Source organism: Volvox carteri (genome assembly GCF_000143455.1).
Source record: "Volvox carteri f. nagariensis unplaced genomic scaffold VOLCAscaffold_42, whole genome shotgun sequence".
NCBI classification, from domain to species: Eukaryota; Viridiplantae; Chlorophyta; class Chlorophyceae; order Chlamydomonadales; family Volvocaceae; genus Volvox; species Volvox carteri.
In genome coordinates this window covers 399,424-417,857 of record NW_003307585.1, presented here as the reverse complement: position 1 = coordinate 417,857, position 18,434 = coordinate 399,424, and the positions used below count along the sequence as shown (strand labels likewise).

Below are 18,434 nucleotides of genomic sequence, written 5' to 3'. Positions count from 1 at the left end.
GGAGGAGGAGGAGGAGGGTGAGGGGGGGAAAGGAAGAGGAGGAGGAGGGGTGAGGGGGGGAAAGGAGGAGGAGGAGGAGGAGAGGTGAGGGGGGGGAGGGGGTGGAGGAGGAGGAGAAGGACGGGGGAGGAGGGAGGATGTGGAGGTGGGGCTGTTGAAGAGTGAAAAGCCAAGGTGCAGCCGCAGCGGGGGCCATTCATATGGCAACACTGGCAGCACGGCAGCGACCGAGGCTTTCCTATCCAGGCTACACTCTGCTCGTCCGCAACCCGACTCCTAATCAGGCCTAATGGGGAGATAGAGAACTCCCAACTACTTGCCGTGGCATTTACCCGAATTTGAGTCTTTTTGCATCACAGTGTCCTAATTTCATGCACTCGATGCCCAAATTTTACCTTCGTGTCTAGAAACCCAGAACTAACCTGTCCGTCTGTCCAAATCCTCGCCCGCAATGTCCGGGTCATGATGTCATAACGTCATGACGTCATCGCTGCAGAGCCTGCTGGGTGTTAGCGCCGCCGCGTTTCACGGACTGGGGACTGCCCGACGACGGCGATTGGTGGAGGTGAGGGGACAGCTCCTCCGGGGTGTTTCAAGACGGGTTGGTCTGTGTGCTTAGCATTTCCCCCCCCCCACACACACACACACCACAAGGATCTAGGGCGGGGCGACACGTCGCTTTCCGCAGTCTTTTGCTTCACCGTCCCCTTCCGCTTTCCTTTCCTTTTCCTGCTATGAAATGTGATATGTGTGAACGTTCCGCAACCGGGGGTTCTCCTTCCTCGTATTTGGAATTTCTTGGGAATGTTGACAGGGGAGGGCGCAATGCGGCACACGCCCGTTGGCTGCCTGCCTGCCTGCCTGCCTGGCCAGCCAGGCCGCCTAGCTCTGCCCCGCTGTCTCATCCTCTCATCCTCGCCCTCATCCTCGACGTCGTGTACAACCGGCATACAACCCCCGCATCCAGAGAACCGCATGGCCATATGGTCAGTAACCCGTACACGCTCACTAATCCGTACACGACCGCAAACCCGTACACGCTCACTAGCACAGCGCCATACGCTCCCACATGCTGCAGAGCTGTCTGGTCGACCCTCGAGGTGGCCCCCGACGAGGCCTCGTAGCGCTGTACGCTAGACCTTGGCCGCACCGGCACCAGCAAGGACAGCAACAAGAGCAGCAACAAGAGCAGTACCAGCACCAGCAGCACCAGCAGCACCAGCACCAGCAGCAGCAGCACCAGCAGCGTTCTGCGCGTGGTGCCGGCCCGGTGGCTGCTCTGAACTTCGACGGCTGCAGCGGCGGCGGTGCCGGTGGTGCTGGTGGTGCTGGTGGTGGTGATGGTGATGGTGGGTGTTGTCCGCTGTCCTTGAGTGACTACTGGGCAGTGGCTCAGTTGCATCTCCTGGACTAAGTTGGGTGGCTGGAGCGATGGCTGGAGGGGCTGTTGGACTTAATCCGTGTCTGTTTGTCTGTCTGCATGCATGCTTGTCGGTCTTGACTGTCCCAGTATTTTGTGTCGAATTGCCTACAATCCTAACTGTCTGTCTGTCTATCTGTCTGTTGTATATGAAACTGAGCTGTGAACGAGGAGATATACGCACTGCATTTTCTTTTCCTGTTGAGAGTTGAGAGTTGAGAGTATGTGTGTTTGCGTGTATACTTGTGCGCGAATGGCTGGGCAGAGGCCCAGCGACAGACCGGAGCCTGCCCTGAGTGTTTAGCGCACGTCTGCATCATCGTGGTTTCGATGACGCGGGTTCGGATCGATGAATCCACATTTCAGATGTGAAATGTAAAGGAGTAGAAAGCAAGCTGTCGAGAAGGAGCGGGATGGACTTGTAGTCAATTTAAGGGGTTAGTGGGTGCGGTTGACGACGAGTGGCACGCAGTACAAGTCGACTTTATGAGTCATCGCAGCGACGTGCGCGACTTTCGTTTTCTCGATACCCGCCTCTACTCCCTCGCCTTCGCTCCTTTGACCTCGCTTTGGTGGTAAGGCAGTGGTTAAGGTGGAGGCGCGTGAGTAGGTAAAGTTCTTTGTTTACTGGGAAAAAATCCCCCAAAGGAAAACTCATTGAAACTGACGCGGAAATTGAAACTGCAGGAAGGAGCGAAAATACTCTAGCGGGATGCGACTATCTACAGCTCCTGTCTATTAGGTTGTCCGATGTTTCCTTTTCAGGGTTAAATAAATTTGGGGGACGGATTTTGTGCAGTGGCCTGTTTTGCTGGTGATGCCGATGAGGAGGCGGAGGCGGCGGACTGAGACACAACTGAGACACAATAACACAGAAGGACCGTAGACTAGAAGAATGTAACGATACGGAGGACGGTTAGCTCTACGGCTCTAGGGCTCTCGGAAGCAGGCCCGCTGACTTATTCTCTCTCGGGCCCCAAGCAGCAAAACACGAGACGCGCACAGAAAATGGGTTAGCGAGGGCGATGTTGTGGGGGGTTCCATGTCACAAAACGTCCGAAGAAAGGCGTCAGCAACGCCACAGCAGAGCCCGAGGCGTGCTGGGGCTGTGGCACGCTTTGATGTCGATTCCGCCCTGCGTACGGAACGGGACGAGACGCTACTGCTGGCGTTGGTTGCTTCTGATAGGCTTGGCATAATATAGGTGACGTTTTTGGGTGCTGCTTTGCGGGGCCGAATGTGACGGCTTGGCTAGCTGCGCACACGCATCGGCTATGGCTGTAGTTGTCGTTAGGTAAGCCAGCAGCGAACAGTGGCAGCTGAGCAGCGAGCATTATGCGTTCGGTTAGTTCGGTTAGCGCCCACCGTTGAATACACAAAGTTTGTATTCGAGAAGACGTGTGCACTTGGGCTTAAGATCGTCTTTGTTGCGGTAAAATAATATGGCATGCTTAAGTTGATTTTCAGCTGCTGAAATCAATGCAAATCATGCCACGACAGCCGCCGGGAGTTCGCCAGTAATCGGGAATTGGACTGAGCGCTGCTCCATAAGCGCTTCATTGCAGTACCTGGGTTTGGAATATGCCGTCCAAGCAGGGCCCGCGCCTTTACTGGCGACTTTCCAACTTGGAGCACCCGAATGCGGACCTGGAAAAGACTGTAAAAGACCACTTACTTAATCATGCGATTCAAGTGCTTCTTCCATATGACACTGTCGATAAGGAATTGCAAGAAGAACTGGACGTTCAGTTGGTTACAATGCTTCCGCCTGACGAAGGATACCAGGTAGTTGCCAATTTACTCTTTAGATACATTTCAGAACTACAAGGGCTTTTCTAAGTTTGCCCGTTCAATCCTTGAAAGGTGATACGTGCCAGCCTTGCGGACATCCTCGCGCAAGTCCTCAACACGGGGGTCATTTTGCAGGAGGACACAACCTTGCAGGTGAAAATCCTTTTTCAACACATTCATGGCTTTCATCGTCGTATCCTCCACAAACGTTTGCGTTGTTACCTTCCCACTTGTTGCTACCTCTCCATTTCAACGGACCCTCGGGTCACAGCTCGTTCAAATTCCACTTACTTCCCCCATGAGAACACCATCATGCATGAGCTCAGGAACCCTCTCTCTGCCAAAGCCATCCCTGAAAATCTTCCTTGTCCTTATCCTTTAGGTGTATGTTATATATTTTCCAAACCTTGCAGTTCGCATGACTTGACCCGGGATAATGCGAACTACAGTACTGAAGTACCGAAATTTTCGAGTTTCATCTCCCCAGTCTGCTGTACGGGCAAGGCCTAACCTTTGCCTGTTCCCTTTCCCAGCCTCTTACCTCCAAATCCCACATCCTGCCTGACCCGCGCCAAACACATCCTACAAACCCAACACGAACCCTATCCACGGCCCTGTTGCCACTCCTCCGTGGGGGGCCCCATCTTATCGCCTCTCCCCCATCTTATCGCCTCTCCCCCATCTTATCGCCTCTCCCCCATCTTATCGCCTCTCCCCCATCTTATCGCCTCTCCCCCATCTTATCGCCTCTCCCCCATCTTATCGCCTCTCCCCCATCTTATCGCCTCTCCCCCATCTTATCGCCTCTCCCCCATCTTATCGCCTCTCCCCCATCTTATCGCCTCTCCCCCATCTTATCGCCTCTCCCCCATCTTATCGCCTCTCCCCCATTTTGTCGCCCCCGTTGCTAGGCCTTGTCTCTCGCTGACCGCCTGGAGAGCAACCACGCAGTCGCCATCACCCCTGATGGCATGCTGCACCTGGCCACCAGCGGCGAGGTCCATGCGCGGCTGGGGCTGACGGGGGTCCACAGCCCCAGCAACCCGGGTAAGGTGAAACTGTATACACACGCGGCGTCTCCATTCGGTATGTCGTACAATGCCGTACGGCTACATAGAGGAGGAAGAGGAGCGGCTTGACTTTTTTTCAACGATGCGATGCCGCACGTCCGAAGGGGAGAATGAATGCGAGCAGTCCACCTTTCTAATGCACATGTGTTGTACGGCAATCGTACATATAAATACACACACGCGCGTGCGTGCGTGCGTGCGTGTACATGTACTACATAACATCACACTGACCTCCGATTCCCCCCCGCCCGCCTGTCCGCTCGTCTGCCGAGCCCCTGTTGCGCGTAGATCGCTACAACATCAGTTTGGATTTGAGATCCAAATCTTTACAGCCTGGTCAGGATCGTTACGCGCAGGTAAGAGCGGGTAGGGCATACGTAGGACCTACAAGCTTGACAACACAGTACGGCATACATAGTACGGCGCAGTAGTTACATGCCATCCCACTGTAGACCCTTGTAAAACCCCCTACTGTGCCCCTGCCATATATCACATCCACACAAACACACACACAGACGCACATACATATACACACAAACACATGCTGTAAGCCTCCACCGGCGTTTCCCCATCTCTTAACCCCATCTCTGTTTTTTATAAGTCTAAGCAATGTCGTTATAACTCCTACAATACCCTCATTTCCCCATTTCCCCGTCACCCCCCGCTACCCCCCCACACCACCAGGTGCTGTCCAAAGTGCGGACGGTCTTTCCAGCCCAGGTAACCCTCCTCCATAGGGACTCGGACAGCTGCTCTCCTTCCTCTTCCCCCCTACCTATTAGGCGGCTAAGCTAGGCAAACAGCGAATGGGGCCTCATTTTGTACCTACTTGTCTTTGCGTTTCATGTCCTGTTGACGCCGTCCAACCCCTGAGCATCAGCTGCGCGGCTACTGCTGCTACTGTCACTGCTGCTGTTGTTGTTGCTACTGCTACTGCTGCTGTTGTAGAAAAGAAAATCTCTTTTTTCCTTTTTTAGTTGTCAGAAAGCGCTTTCTGTGTCCCCATAAAACTGGTTCTGTCTCGTCTGGTTCGGTCACATCCTGGTGGTGAAACTCGCTCATTGCGCTCATCATGCTGACCTGTACGGCGGCTTGGTACGGCGTGGATTGTCCAGGCGTTCATTCTTCGACTGGAGGTGAAGGGAGAGCTGCAGGAAATCGGCTTGCCCCCGGAGGCGCTCACACCCTCATATGGTACTGAGGTAAACGACGCCGAAGTGGCCTTCTTCGCCCGTCCCGCCTTGCCGTGTAATGCAGCTGATAGGAAAGTGGATGGACAGACGGACAGACGGACGCCTGTCCATTGTTGCCGCTGTTACCCCGGGTGCCGAGAAGTCCAGGCCGATAGTAACAAACCTATGCTGCATGTTCTGCTGCAAGATATAAGCTGGAAAATGATGGACCCGGGGAAGGGAGGAAAAGACGAACCACGAACGAGTGAAGCTGCTTGGGGGGGAGGGAGAGGAAAACTGTCTTTAGGGGGAAAGATCACAAACAAGAAACCCACACGATTTAACAAGATGCGCGAGATGCATCTCGTGATGGTTACATGAGCACTATGGGCCAAGTGATATTGCCCCAATACATGTCTGAGGATAAAGCAGTGTGTGTGCGTGCCTGCTTGGTCATTTTGATCTTCAATAAACTGAATGCGGTGAATGAGCGTTGGTGGTTAATGTCGCGAGATGATTTGGGCTTGGTTGCAGGCATGGCTGCCCCTGGAGTCGACGGCACGAACCCAACCAGGCCTTATGTTGCCGCCGCTGTCGCGGGACACGTTTGAGCAGCTAGGTGCAGTCATGGACGACACAACAGCGAGGGAACCTGCAGCGGCGGATGACAGCGGTGACGGCAGAGGCGGCGGCGGCGGCGGCAGGGTCCTAGGTATGTAAGCAGAGCTGCAGCCGGCGCAGGCGGAGGCGGCGCAGCTGGTTATGATGACGATGGCTTTCCTTGGCCGCTTGACCACTTGTGCAGCATTGTAACATGTTTCGCGATCTCCTGGATTTCGTGTCCGCAGCGCTATCTGCATTATCTGTCTTTCCTTTTGTCCTTGCGTTTCGTGCACTTTTGCATTCTTGTATTCCTTTTTTTCGTGTGCAGATGTGCTGTCTTTCAGATGTCTTGCATGTATGTATGTGTGTACTCAGCCTGGTCATGGCTGCTCTGCTGCAGCAGGTCGTGAAGGCGACTGGCAGCTTCGGAGGGCCATTACGGGCTTGCATACCTGGCTGGGCGCCCTGGCATGTGGACAAGGTGGGCTACTGCTACTGCTGTACTGCTGTACTGCTACTGCTGTACTGCTACCGCTGTCTACCTGCTACCTGCTACTGCTACTGCTACTGCTACTGCTACTGCTACTGCTACCGCTGGGGCAATGTGCAGACATCCTGAGGTGCCACCTTATGCTAATGTTGTTCTTGCTGCGGCAGGTCACACTTTATGTAACGACTTGTTGCCTGATGAGGTAATGCCGCTACAGCTGGTTGACGAGCCGCTTCCCTCCAGGGAGGAACAGGTGAGGAAGGATTTTTTTCTACCGGTTTCAAGTAATATAACGACTAAGGCAAACAGTAATATCACGCATTGTGTGTAAATATTTGCAAAAATGCGGCCGCAATGAGGAAAATACGGTTACATTAGAAACATACGGCCGCAATGAGACAGGAAGATGGCGATGGGAATGGGAGCAGAGAACGGAAGACTGGATTTCTGGCGCGTGCAGCCGCAACAGCACAGTACGAAGGCTTGTCTGGGGCCCTCCTTCCTGCACCCTGTTGCACCCCGGACGGTGTCTTTCCGCCCGGACCGGTACACCGCACCTGTCCCCCTGCCAGGCTCAATCTGGGCCCCCCTGTCCATGCCTGATTGCGACCCTGCCTGACCCTGGCTGCTCTTAACCAGGATCGGCGGCTGTTGGGCACCATGGTGAGCCGCATGTGGAAGGGGATGATTTCACAAAAGCAGGTGAGACTTTCCCATCTCTTTCCTTTCATGATGTCTCCCGTGCACCTTTCTTTCCTACTTTAAGACATTCCATCGTGCAGTTTTGCTGCTGCCGTAACTACGTATTGCCTGATGTGTATCCATAAATGCTTAGAGGTTATGACTTCCTTACTTAGAGGCTATGACTTCCTATAGTCAAGATCTCCATGACATTTCCATGACATCGAGGACGAAGACGATGGGACTCGAACCCACAACCCTCAGATCCGAAGTCTGATGCGCTATCCATTGCGCCACGTCTCCTGGTGCTTATTTCAAGTAGGTTTTTGCTGCTGATACTACTCCTGCCGTCTCCATTCCACCTTCCTTGCTGCTGCTGTATTTGATGCTGCTGGTGTGGTGCAGGTCCTCGATGTGATGAAGGCGACTTCGGCTATGGTGGTCGCTAAGCAGGTGCCCTGGGCTGCCGTACATGTGTGGGGTTTCGCTGACACGCCCGTCGCGTGGCGTGGCTTGGAGCATGGCACGGCATGGGGCGGTGCGGGCGAGAGTAACTATACTGTGGTCTTCCTCGGCAGCGGCGACTACTGCATTTACAAGGCACTTGGCCCAGAGGACATGAACTTCTCATCGTAGTGCGTTTGTTGAAATACATGAATGCTTGAATAATTGTATGCACGAAATACGCGGGGTAAGGACTAGGTATCGTACTTGTGTGTGTATGTAGACGTATGTATGTGTGTACATGTGTGTGTGAGCGTTACAAGTATCTGACCGGGCCTGACACTGGCCAGGGGCTGCTGCCCAGCCCCAACGGAAAGACCGCCTAAGCTCCCTCCCGCCCGCAGACGGGCTCCTAAGCAGCCGAGAGCCGCAGGTCCGCAAGCTCCGCTCTCCTCTCCCGGGGCTGGGAGGCGTCGCACGCGTGCACGCTCTCACGAGTCAGGTGTATGTGTGTGTGTGCATGCGCGCGCGCGCGTGTGTGTGTGCGCGTGTGTATGAGTGTGCATGTTGTGTGTGTGTATGTGTGTATGTGTGTGTGTGTGTGTGAGGGAGGGAGAGAAAGGGAGGAAACGGTTCAGGTAGGGGATGTGCCATTGGTTTTCGATTGTTTCAATTGGTGGAAGTCCGCGGACCTCCGTCAGAAGGCCCACCAACAAATATTGACGGGAACTTGCAAGGGAGTCGTTACTAGGTGAGGCCGGTGCCCCATAAGTCCCCCCCAAAAGAAATCATGGGGTGATGTGACCCAACAGAATCCCATCCTTATATAATAGACACATGGGGTTGTACGTCGGGTAAAGGGCATGCAGGAACGAGAGTGCATGACCAACACACCCAACGCGGTCAAGTGTCAAAACTGGCTGGACTATCACCCCACAAAACGCATAGCCCAGCACGCCCATCGCGCTTGAACATGCTCTCGGACTGCTAATGCCCCAAAACCGCCCGAAGATGGATGGCCATATAACAAATTCTTAGGAACCCCAGGAGCTCTGTCTGTCCTGTGCAGCCGGACCCAGGTCCCGATCCATAAGCTTGGCAGCTTTAGCCTCTATGTTTATAAGTTTCACTCCTGGGGGAAGCCCCCCCTACTCCATATGCCACGTAAAACGATGCAGCCCATAGGCGCCCTGCCTGCGCACGCCACAACATGGAGAGGTGCAGCATGGAGATGTGCTGGAAACGAGACCAACCTTTGTTTTTTTTCAATTGCACGTCCCAATCCATGACCGTGGTGTTCCCCACATCTGTAAAAGGCAAATTGAGCAGTATAGCCATGTGCATGTGCACCACCTTGATGTATTGCAATGCTATGTTGTTACAGATTGGGAGGCTTCTGGTTGCCAATTGAAAACACCACCTTCATGTCGTGAATCGTTTGCACTGGTGCGGTGGATATCGACAGGTATGGACAAAAGCTCAACCTTGTGGCGCTGACAAAAGACAACTACATCCATTTCATCATCAGGCTCCTGACCGTTCCTAACGCAAAAGGATAGGTCAAATGGGATGCGAGTTTTATGCGTGATTGAAGCGCCTTGAGGAAACGGGTTACAGCGGGTTATAGTTGCTGCCTGCCTGAGCATTTTTTACGCCTCCATCGAGTGCAGCCCTACAGGGCACCTGCCAGTCGGTGTCACTGAAAGCTTCCCTCAACCATGCAAATCATCAGCAGGGTGCCGCAGCACAAGATGCGTAAATAGCTTGCAAAACCTGGATCCTTGTAATGAATTGGATTCTACCGGTGTTGGACCCGATTGGAGAAACCTTCTTCGCCGGATGGACTAGAAGAATATGGACAAGTACTTACACTTCTGTTGTGCGCACGGAATGGTGCGAATAGGATCATCGTAGGAAGTGACATACTGGCGTCGTGACGCAAAGCTGCCAAGTGCCGACTGCATAATGGTATTCAGCTGTTTTACGAAATTTCCGTTTACTTCAAAGCGATTAGGCACGGCTGCTAGGCTGTGCCCCGCCGGCGGGTGAGTGGATGGATGCTGTTACTTATTCGGAAATTCCGGACCAGCAGCCCAAGCGATTTGGTAGAGATAAATGTTGAGCTAGAATAGTTGATTGCGACACAGAAACTTGTTGGCCTGCTGGTTGAGCACTTATCCGGCGTAATTGATAAGAGCATCCGTTGGGCCAGCTGCTATCTGATTTGTCTTACTTGACAACACGAAGATATGTGATCTGCATAATGATGATTACTGAAGAACTGCGTAGCGACAACTATTACGAGTGCACTGGACTTGACCAATAAAGTCGGGGCCCTCCTTGACGCGTTTTACACCCATTATCGTTGTCTTATATAAACCTCACATGTATTATATGTAAGCATGCCCAATGTGCTTCTCGTGAAGTCCTCGAAGCATCGCCCGGATGGCGACTTCAAACTCGGAAACCATGAAAAAACATCGCAAAGAATCCTTTGCAAATTGTGAAAATCCCATAATCTTAGGTTTGAAGATTGTGGGTAAATTGCCATAACTTGCTGCCTGCAACGATACGCCTCCCTATGGCGGATCTCCTACCGCAGCTTCCGCATTCTGATGGCCTATGCGAACGCGCTGAACAGCGATGCTCAATTTTGACAGGAGTAACCATGTAGGCTGATGTTTGATTATCGTGCAATATATCAGGTTAAGGAAGAGGTGCTGATGCAAGCCAGTGGTTACCGGCGTAGAACGCGCAAAATAAGATGACCCCCGCACGAGGAAAGGAGACCCGACAGTTATAATTAAAATATATTATTCGTTAAGGAAACCTGCATCTGAAAAGGAGGAGTCATATTAGGCAGCGAACGGGTCGCCTGGCTTATCAGTGCTCGTCCCGTACGGTGTCGGTTATGAAAGTTTACGAACCCAAGTGGACATGAGGTATGGAACATACATAAATAGCAGCATTAACAAATGATTAGGCTTGATTGTATGATGTTGATGATGGCGATGACTTGGACTCCACACAGGGCTCCCTGGGCATCGATGTGCACAGCGATCATCGCGGCTGTCTTCCTCGCCTGTCTGTGCTTAGTAGATGCCAGGACCACACAAGATGTGCACTTATTGCGCCGCATCACCCAAGCTAGTCGTATCCCAGGTAATACGCCCGCCCATATGGAGAAGCTACTGTTGTTGCAGATGTGCCGTCGCCACGGCTTTCATGACCCAAAATGTTGCGTCGCCAGCCATTCATCCTTTCATCTGGCTAAGCATCCTGCTGGCTGCCATATTAGCAGCCGAGGCTCGAAATGCTTAACCCTCCTTCTTCCACATCTGCGCAGCCGGCTGGTGGTACTCAATCAAGCCAAAAAACGGTAAAAGTTCGTCCCCTACGCATATAGTTTTGGCACGACGAGACAGTAGACGGCCATGTTGTCCTTTTCTAGGGAACCCGAGCCCGAATTTGTACAGTCAGTTGACTTTGGAGGCGGACACACCGACTCTCACGCACCCTTCATTGGCCTTGCCGTCCTACAGCGGCTTCGTACTGCGCCCTTCGTGACTTCCCACCAAAGGGCGGGTACGGCGCAAGCCGTATGTACTGCACCTGGCCTGTGTACGACCATTACTGGATGTGGCGAATTATCAAGGTAGGATGGGTTGTCAAGCGCCCGACTTCATCTTAAGTGTAGCACGATCCGCCGTACACCGATGTACATGCCGCAACCGACATCAACCAGCTGTCGTTTTCGGTTTTTATAGTCTGTTGGACCCCTGTACGACGATCAGCGAGGACGGGGACAGATTCACTGACATCTCGTGCTGCTACGCGTGTCAGGACTGGAGTGTGACCCGTGGGTCATTGGAGGTACTGGCGACACGGGAAGGCCCCCCGGCGTATGAGCCGCGTTAGGCCGGCGTTAAACCCTGCTGCAAGCCCTAATCTGATCTTTCTTTTCTCTCCTTTTGTGAATTATTTGCATTCTTTCATGCCATCCCTTGGCCTTCCTCCCTTCCCTGGCCGCCCCCGTCCTTCTCTTCCCCCCGCCTCCTGCCCACTGCACCACTCGAACCCGCCGCAACCTTCAAAAGGTGGACGGCAGCAGCAGTGGCGGCAGCAACAGCTTCAACAGCGGCGACAACGTCTACATCACCATCAATAACCCGGTGCCGTACAAGTACTGTCAGCTGAAGTCCAATGTGGAGTGCGGTGAGAGCTCTGATAGGGTGTGGTGACGGTGATGGTGACAACGGCGGTGGTGGTGGTGGTGGCAGTGGCGGCAATAGTGTTGTTGTTGGTAGTGACGGCGTCGGGTATGCCCTGGAAAAATGTTGCTTTGGGAATGATGCGAGTACGGGTTGACGAGCTCATCTCCAGCGGCGTCCATATCTTGTTTCCTTCCATTCCCTCTACACGCGCACCTGCATGCTTCCATCCGCCGCACTTGGGTAACGTGTCTTCCCGCCGCCGTCCCAGGTCACCAAAATGGCACCGCCTTTACTATCGAGAAGGCTTCTGGGACGGTGAGTCGTAGGTAGAGTCAGAGATGGGGCGTGTGTGGACGGTGGATGATGCGAAGGTGGGGAACTACATTGGGGTGGCGAAGTACAGGGGGGGGGTGCCGCCATGGCGGGGAATGGAAGGAAGCAGGTGCCCCGCCTGCGCCTCCCTATGCATCCCGCGGTCGGGGGCGTAGCACCGATGCCGCATCCGGTTTTACCTGCGGAGGGCGTGAGCCTACGTTCATATGTTTTGTCGTCGACGCCTCGAGCTGCGGCATATGAGTTGCGGTGCCGCCCTTATTGGTGCTGGTGCTGGTGCTACTTCTACTGCTGCCCTACGACTACTGTTATTGCTGCTGCTGCTACCGCTGCTGCTGCCTTACTGCTGTGCTATTGCTGCTACTGCAACTGCAAGTGCTGCTGCTATTGCTGCTATTGCTGCTGTTATTGCTGCTGCTGCTACTGCTGCTGCTACTGCTAGTGCTTGGGAGATTGCTGCTGCCGCTGCTGGTTAGCGACTCACTTGCTTTTGCCATTGACTGTGTCTGTGCCGTACAGGGCAGTATCACTCTGGGAAGGGACGATCTGGTGCTTCGTGTGAGGAACGGTTACTGTAGGTGGGTTTGGATGGGTTACCTCACGTGGCCTGGTGGGCAGTGCATTTTCGTTTTTTTCCAGTTCTGTAATTTCTCCAATTACCATTAAAACGCCGATTTATCCGGTAAACCTCCCCCGTACAGTACGACGCCTCGTTTAGTACTCAGTTTCAAGGCTACAACGCTGCCGACAGCGCAATCCGAAGATTTGCTTGCGCCGCCTGCCAGTGGAGGGATGACTTCCCCGCTATCCTAAACCTACATCGAAACGCAGAACCGATTTTTATAAATTCCGGCCGATTTTCAACCATCAACTATTCTCACCTCCCGCCGTATCACGGCGAACGTCCTTCTGCTTTTCCATGCAATATCCGTGCAACAGTCTGCGCGGGAGCGGACACAGCCAACAGATTACTTGCGCCGCCAACCGCACCGGGGCCACCGTCTTCCAGGTCGCCGCAAGCTCCTTCGTGCAGGTGCAGCTCCAAAACAAGCTGTCACGGAGCAACTGCGGCGGTTACTTTTACGGTTAGTATGTACGGGTGTACGGTGTGCTCTCCTCCTCGCCAATGGCAAAGCAGCGTTGTGCGCAGTGTGCTCGTGTGCTCCGTCCTCCCCCGTTCGCATCTTCCCTCTTTTATGCTCCTCTCCTAGGAGGCAAATTGCTGTGGCACACACATATAACTGTTAAATCCATAACGACTATACAAATATTACTCATGTACGACAGGATAAGCCGTACCGCATGCCGGGAGCGCTTCAACAATACGTGCTCAACAATCCTGCTACGGTTCTCTTAACGGTGTGTGTTCGGCCCACAGGTGGTCTGGGTGCTCCGGCAACGGTCGGCTGTAGCAGTGGGAGCGGCGTGTTCCCGGGCTTCTCGGCCCTGCTGACAGTCGCCTTGCAGACTCCAGGGACGCCAGCCATTGAGGCGGGCGCCAACGTGTCATTCAAGGTGTACGACGACTGGCAAACGTACCACGTGAGTGTATTACGACACTTTCCTCAGTAAGTTCTCAGACGATGGACTTACAATCTGCTTCGAGCTTTGCACACTGCGATTTGTGATTTTCAATATATCACAGCTTCTTTCATGGCCTTCTCGGAGCGCTGACATCTATTTTAACTGACCGTTTGCGGGTTTTGCCATTCCAGACTTCTTTTGGCTGCCCTGGCCATGCCCTCCTCTTTCCCCCTCCTTTGTTGGATGCACTTGCAGGTGGTGACCTGGATGGAGAAGAACGCTACAGTGAGTAACGAGCATACACACCTTAACATTCCTTATTGAGCCAGAAAGGACCCACGGGTCGTGACAGACCCACGGGTCGCCCGGACCGCCTTCAGCTTCGTCACCTGGAAGAAAGCATGCAGCTATAGGGAAGAAGATATGTTGATATTCGTAATCACAAATTCACATTTTCTCACATCCTGTGCGTGTGTCGTGTGTATTTTGCGCTCACGTTGCTTGGATTATCACCCTTGGGAGGGTGAGACCGGTCGGCAAACGTGTCCCCGGGGCCCCCGGCACAACATCCCGCGTCCCGTCCATCAACCCTTCGCCCTGCCAGGAATGCTCTCGAATGCTTCAGTTTAGGAAATGCTGCTCTTGACTCTTCTCCTCCAATCCCGCAACAATTTCACATATCCATTCAAGATTCCAGTAGTTCACCATTAATGCGCAGAAATGTAAAAACACGCATTCACCTCAATTTCGCAGGTTGACTTCGACTTGGAGACAACGTTAGGCAATGCGCAGTGGTTTAGGATGGAACGGCTTACCGGCCCGCCAGCGGGCGACCAGCTGGTCAATGCCACACAGGTGGCGCTACGAAGCTCCCGTAGCAGTTTGTACTGCGGCCAAAAGCTAGCCAATTCGACGGCTCTTACGTGCGATCTGCCAGGTCCCCTTACGTTTCTGCCCGACGGCTACAAGTACACCTTTTACATTGTTGGGTGAAGGAAATGGGAGAGAGAGGAGGGAGAGAGCGGAATCGGGTCACGGCCGTGTGTTCTCGTCCCGGGCCCGCCGTGGCTCCCGGTGAAGTGGTGGCTTAGGCATATCAAATCCAGGGAGAGCACCGAGCGAGGTGAAGTCGAGGGACGAGTGGCAGGTATGGAGACCTTGGAGACAGACAAAAAATCGGCAAGCTGGCGCACATGTTTATGTTTTCTAAAGATTGAGCTGAAAGAGGCTGAAAGTTTGGGAGAGGTGTAGGAGAGGAAAAGCGGCCTTAGGGCCACCTTCGGTCCGTGAATATGCCCTCGCACCAGCTCGCACATTTAAGAGGTATCTGAGAAGTGATCCCTCTCCCAAAAGCGTGAGCTGCTCGAGCGCGAGGTCTGTGATGTGGAAGATGTAAAGGCTTATTTGGGGGCCTTTTGAAGAGATGTCGAGAAATCGAGGCTCTGCTTATTATCGCAGCGCGTTACGTCCGCGGTTGCGTCCGCCGACGCAACGTAATACCAAAAAAGATACCGAAGATATATAATTAGATGTTGGATAAGGGCAAAATAGGCTGAGGAAGCCGATAGAAGAAGATGATGTCTTCAATCTCGCCCGCCGTAAGGTGACTGGATTTACATGCAGCGGAGATTGCAGCGGAGATTAGCCATGGAAATAAGAATGCTGCAAAGATGCTTCCCCTGCGAAATTACTATTTAACACCAGTTGAATGAGTGAATTCTTTTCTACATATTTTTATAAAGGCGTGCGTTTCCCTGGTGCTGCGAACACTGCGGTACACTGCGGCACACCAGGGCACACTAGGGATTGTGCGGTTGTCATTCCTTGCTTAGGGGAAAGACCAGGGCTTTCCTTTGTCCATGGTTGAACCTGGCAACTTCCATTTTCACCAGGACATCCTTGCTTTGCAGCCGGAGGAAATCATCGGCCAATTAGATTAAATACCAGAGGAAGCAAGCGGGCGTCTGTCGGACACGGCAATCGCAGCCTATCGCATCCAGCTCGCTGCCGAACATTATCATGATCCTGTCGAAATTTTGAGATCTCGACAAACGGCAAACGTGTTCGTTAGTTTGAGCTTCTTCAATTTTAAACAACGTACACATGTTTAATTAAACTGGGCTAAGCCCCTGGAGCATCTGGAACATGTTCTACCTCGTCAATTTTTTTTAATTTTTGAATTTGCGTCACGACAAGGAGGTGCTCCGAATTCCCAGACAGCCGTCAGCAGCCCTCCTTGCCTGGGAACAGCTGTCTGCGTGCGTTGACCATTACACACTGCCCAACAAGTAATTGCGTAAAACAATAAAAATGAAGCGTCGACAAGCATGATCCGTTGCCGGTTCCGGTTGAAGATGCTGCGATGCGTTCACTGAAGACACGAATTGTCGCCAACCTCTCAACCGCACCAAAGCCGCGCTAAAACTATCATGATCCTTACATCCCATGGAAGTGGCAAACCCCCTCAGCAACATATCTATTCCAGACATTCAATGTATTTATAGCTTTAATCTATCTGTGAAATCAAAGAAAAATAAAAAAGAAATACTTCCTAATCGATGTTGTCTTCTCCTGCATTTAAAGAATCGTAACAGCTCCAACAAGGTCATACGAAACCACCAGCACCATAGACAGCTTACCGTGCACACCCAATTTTCAACCCGTTCTCAGCCCACCGTCACCGACAATATCGCCAAATCGCGACATCATCCCCCCCGGCCCCCCGCACAGATTCAAACTCTCCCTCCCTTCACCCTCCACCACACACGCAATGCGCTTCAGACCCGAAAAGCTTTACCCCTCCATCGCCCCCTGCCCATCCACCGGTACACCGACAGTTGGATCTGCTACTCACATCCCGCAAATATCAAGCTGGGCGTGCGTCCGAGGGTGAGAGCGCGGCGGGAGGGAGAGAGAAAGAGAGGAGAGAGAGAGACAAGAGAGAGGGGAGGGGAGGAGGAGAGAGGGAGAGAAGGGGGCCGAGAGAGAGAGAGAGAGAGGGGAGAAGGAGAGAGGGGAAGAGAGAGAGGAGAGAGAAAGGAGAGAGGGAGGGGAGAGAGAGGGAGAGCAACACGTGGTCGCGGGGAATCCTATGTATAAACCGCAGCCCCGGGAGAGACGACGCAACTGACGACGACGACGTCCAAAAAGAGAGGAAGGGGAGAGAGGAACACCGTCAGCTGGTCAGCGGAATCATCGGTGTTGATCCACCAGGAGGTCAACATCTCGAGGCCACAGCAGCAAGCTGCAGGACGGCAGTTGCCGGCTAACCACCTCACCAGCCGCCTGTAACTCCGCCACGTAGCTCGGCTCCGAGTAACCAACCACCTGGCGCCAATTAACGGCCAAACGTAACGGAATAACGGCCGTTGTAACGGAATTGTCAGACATAACGGCGCTGCAGAGAGCGGGGTTCAGGAGCTTACTGTTATTTTTTCAGTCCTAACACACCTGTACTGACGAGTGATGACGGAAAAGCTCGTACAACGATTAAAACGGTATGCCGAAACCAGGATTTAAAAATAATGGCCGTACGGGGCAAAATAGGTGATACGCTGCAGGCCGCACGCAGGCCGAGGAGGCGAGGTTCCCGTGTCCAATGTGTGTGTGGTGTCTATCTGTCTATCTGTCTGTCTGTATCGTAATGTGATCTTTGCGGAACGAAAGCCGGGGTATGAAAAAACCCACGCCATCGAACGTGACACTTCACGGCATTAGGCCCCCCCCCAGCGCCATGCAGCGGTATGTGCGTGCGGGTCCGAGGAAGGGGAGAGGTCAGAAACACGTGTGTGGCGCTACCACTGGAGACGTGTACGGACGTGTACGGCATTTATTTGCAGTACGTTCACCTGCAACGAGGACAGGTGCACCAGCCTTGTCGCCATCTCCAGCGCCTCGCGGTAGATGTGTGACGCATACAGATGCAGCCGCCGGAGATTCACAGGCAGGCAGGTCATGAGGGCCTCCTGCGCGCGTGTGTATGTGCGTGCGTGTGTGTGTATGTGCGCGTGTTTTCGTGTACGTGTGTGCATGTGTGCATGTGCGGGGAAGGGGAACGGGGAAGTCAGCCAAAAGAACACACGAAAACCCAGTCATTAAAATTAATGCGATGAAAACTGCCAAAGATGTTCTCGAATAAGCAGGATTGCAAATACCGGGCCAGTCATACGGATTGGGAGCACCTAGGCTTAAAAACATCTCGTCGACTCAGGCCCGACAGAAAGATGCCCGAAGGGCGGGAAGCAGCATCCATTATCATGTCGTACACATGCCGTACCTGCGCGCGCCAACGCAGGCGGTTACCCACTCGCAGCGTCAACGACTCCAGATAACTGCCGGTCGGGCAACACAGAAAACGGGGAACTTAATTCATAAAAAGGGGGTTTGGGGAGGATGAGGATTCATATGGTGCGATAAGCGAAATGAACAACTGCCGACAACTAAAGCGCATAAGTTGCACAACAGTGTTGGCCGACTTTCAGGACACCGGAAAGCCCTCTTCGGTGGAAGGTTTTAAATAAATAATGTTATTAAAATGTTTTTTTAATTTTAATATTAATATTAGTAATATATTAATATTAATAAAAATGTTATTAATTAAATGTGTTCGGAATCGGAAACTGACTTGATGCTCGGACTTAACACTTAGGCACCTTCCTGTCGCCTGTTGTTCTGTTGTTCGTAATGTTCGCC

The 18,434-nt window shown here is 53.0% G+C and overlaps 3 protein-coding genes across 3 annotated transcripts in view; all 3 read left to right on the top strand.

Annotated features, from left to right (window-relative positions):
• Positions 1–1,414, top strand: part of VOLCADRAFT_118707 (uncharacterized protein) — a gene marked incomplete at both ends in the record, with an annotated part of 8,204 nt that extends 6,790 nt beyond the window's left edge. Inside the window, 2 exons of the mRNA XM_002954372.1 lie at positions 497–565; positions 1,079–1,414. Of these exons, the coding sequence (XP_002954418.1) occupies positions 497–565; positions 1,079–1,414 (405 nt within the window). The remainder of the gene's footprint in view (positions 1–496; positions 566–1,078) is intronic.
• Positions 1,415–3,001: 1,587 nt separating this feature from the next.
• Positions 3,002–7,863, top strand: mot31 (uncharacterized protein; the record flags this gene model as incomplete). Its single annotated transcript, XM_002954371.1, has 11 exons — positions 3,002–3,205; positions 3,284–3,364; positions 4,123–4,258; positions 4,570–4,637; positions 4,966–5,001; positions 5,397–5,483; positions 5,988–6,072; positions 6,460–6,537; positions 6,714–6,799; positions 7,186–7,248; positions 7,633–7,863. The coding sequence occupies 11 exons, from the start codon at positions 3,002–3,004 to the stop codon at positions 7,861–7,863; spliced, it is 1,155 nt and encodes a 384-aa protein (XP_002954417.1).
• Positions 7,864–10,718: 2,855 nt separating this feature from the next.
• On the top strand, positions 10,719–18,138 carry VOLCADRAFT_95173 (uncharacterized protein; the record flags this gene model as incomplete). The annotated part of the gene is made up of 11 exons (XM_002954370.1): positions 10,719–10,833; positions 11,214–11,326; positions 11,769–11,886; positions 12,154–12,200; positions 12,738–12,796; positions 13,158–13,303; positions 13,597–13,760; positions 13,998–14,027; positions 14,496–14,731; positions 16,580–16,631; positions 18,037–18,138. The coding sequence occupies 11 exons, from the start codon at positions 10,719–10,721 to the stop codon at positions 18,136–18,138; spliced, it is 1,182 nt and encodes a 393-aa protein (XP_002954416.1).
• Positions 18,139–18,434: the final 296 nt, after the last annotated feature.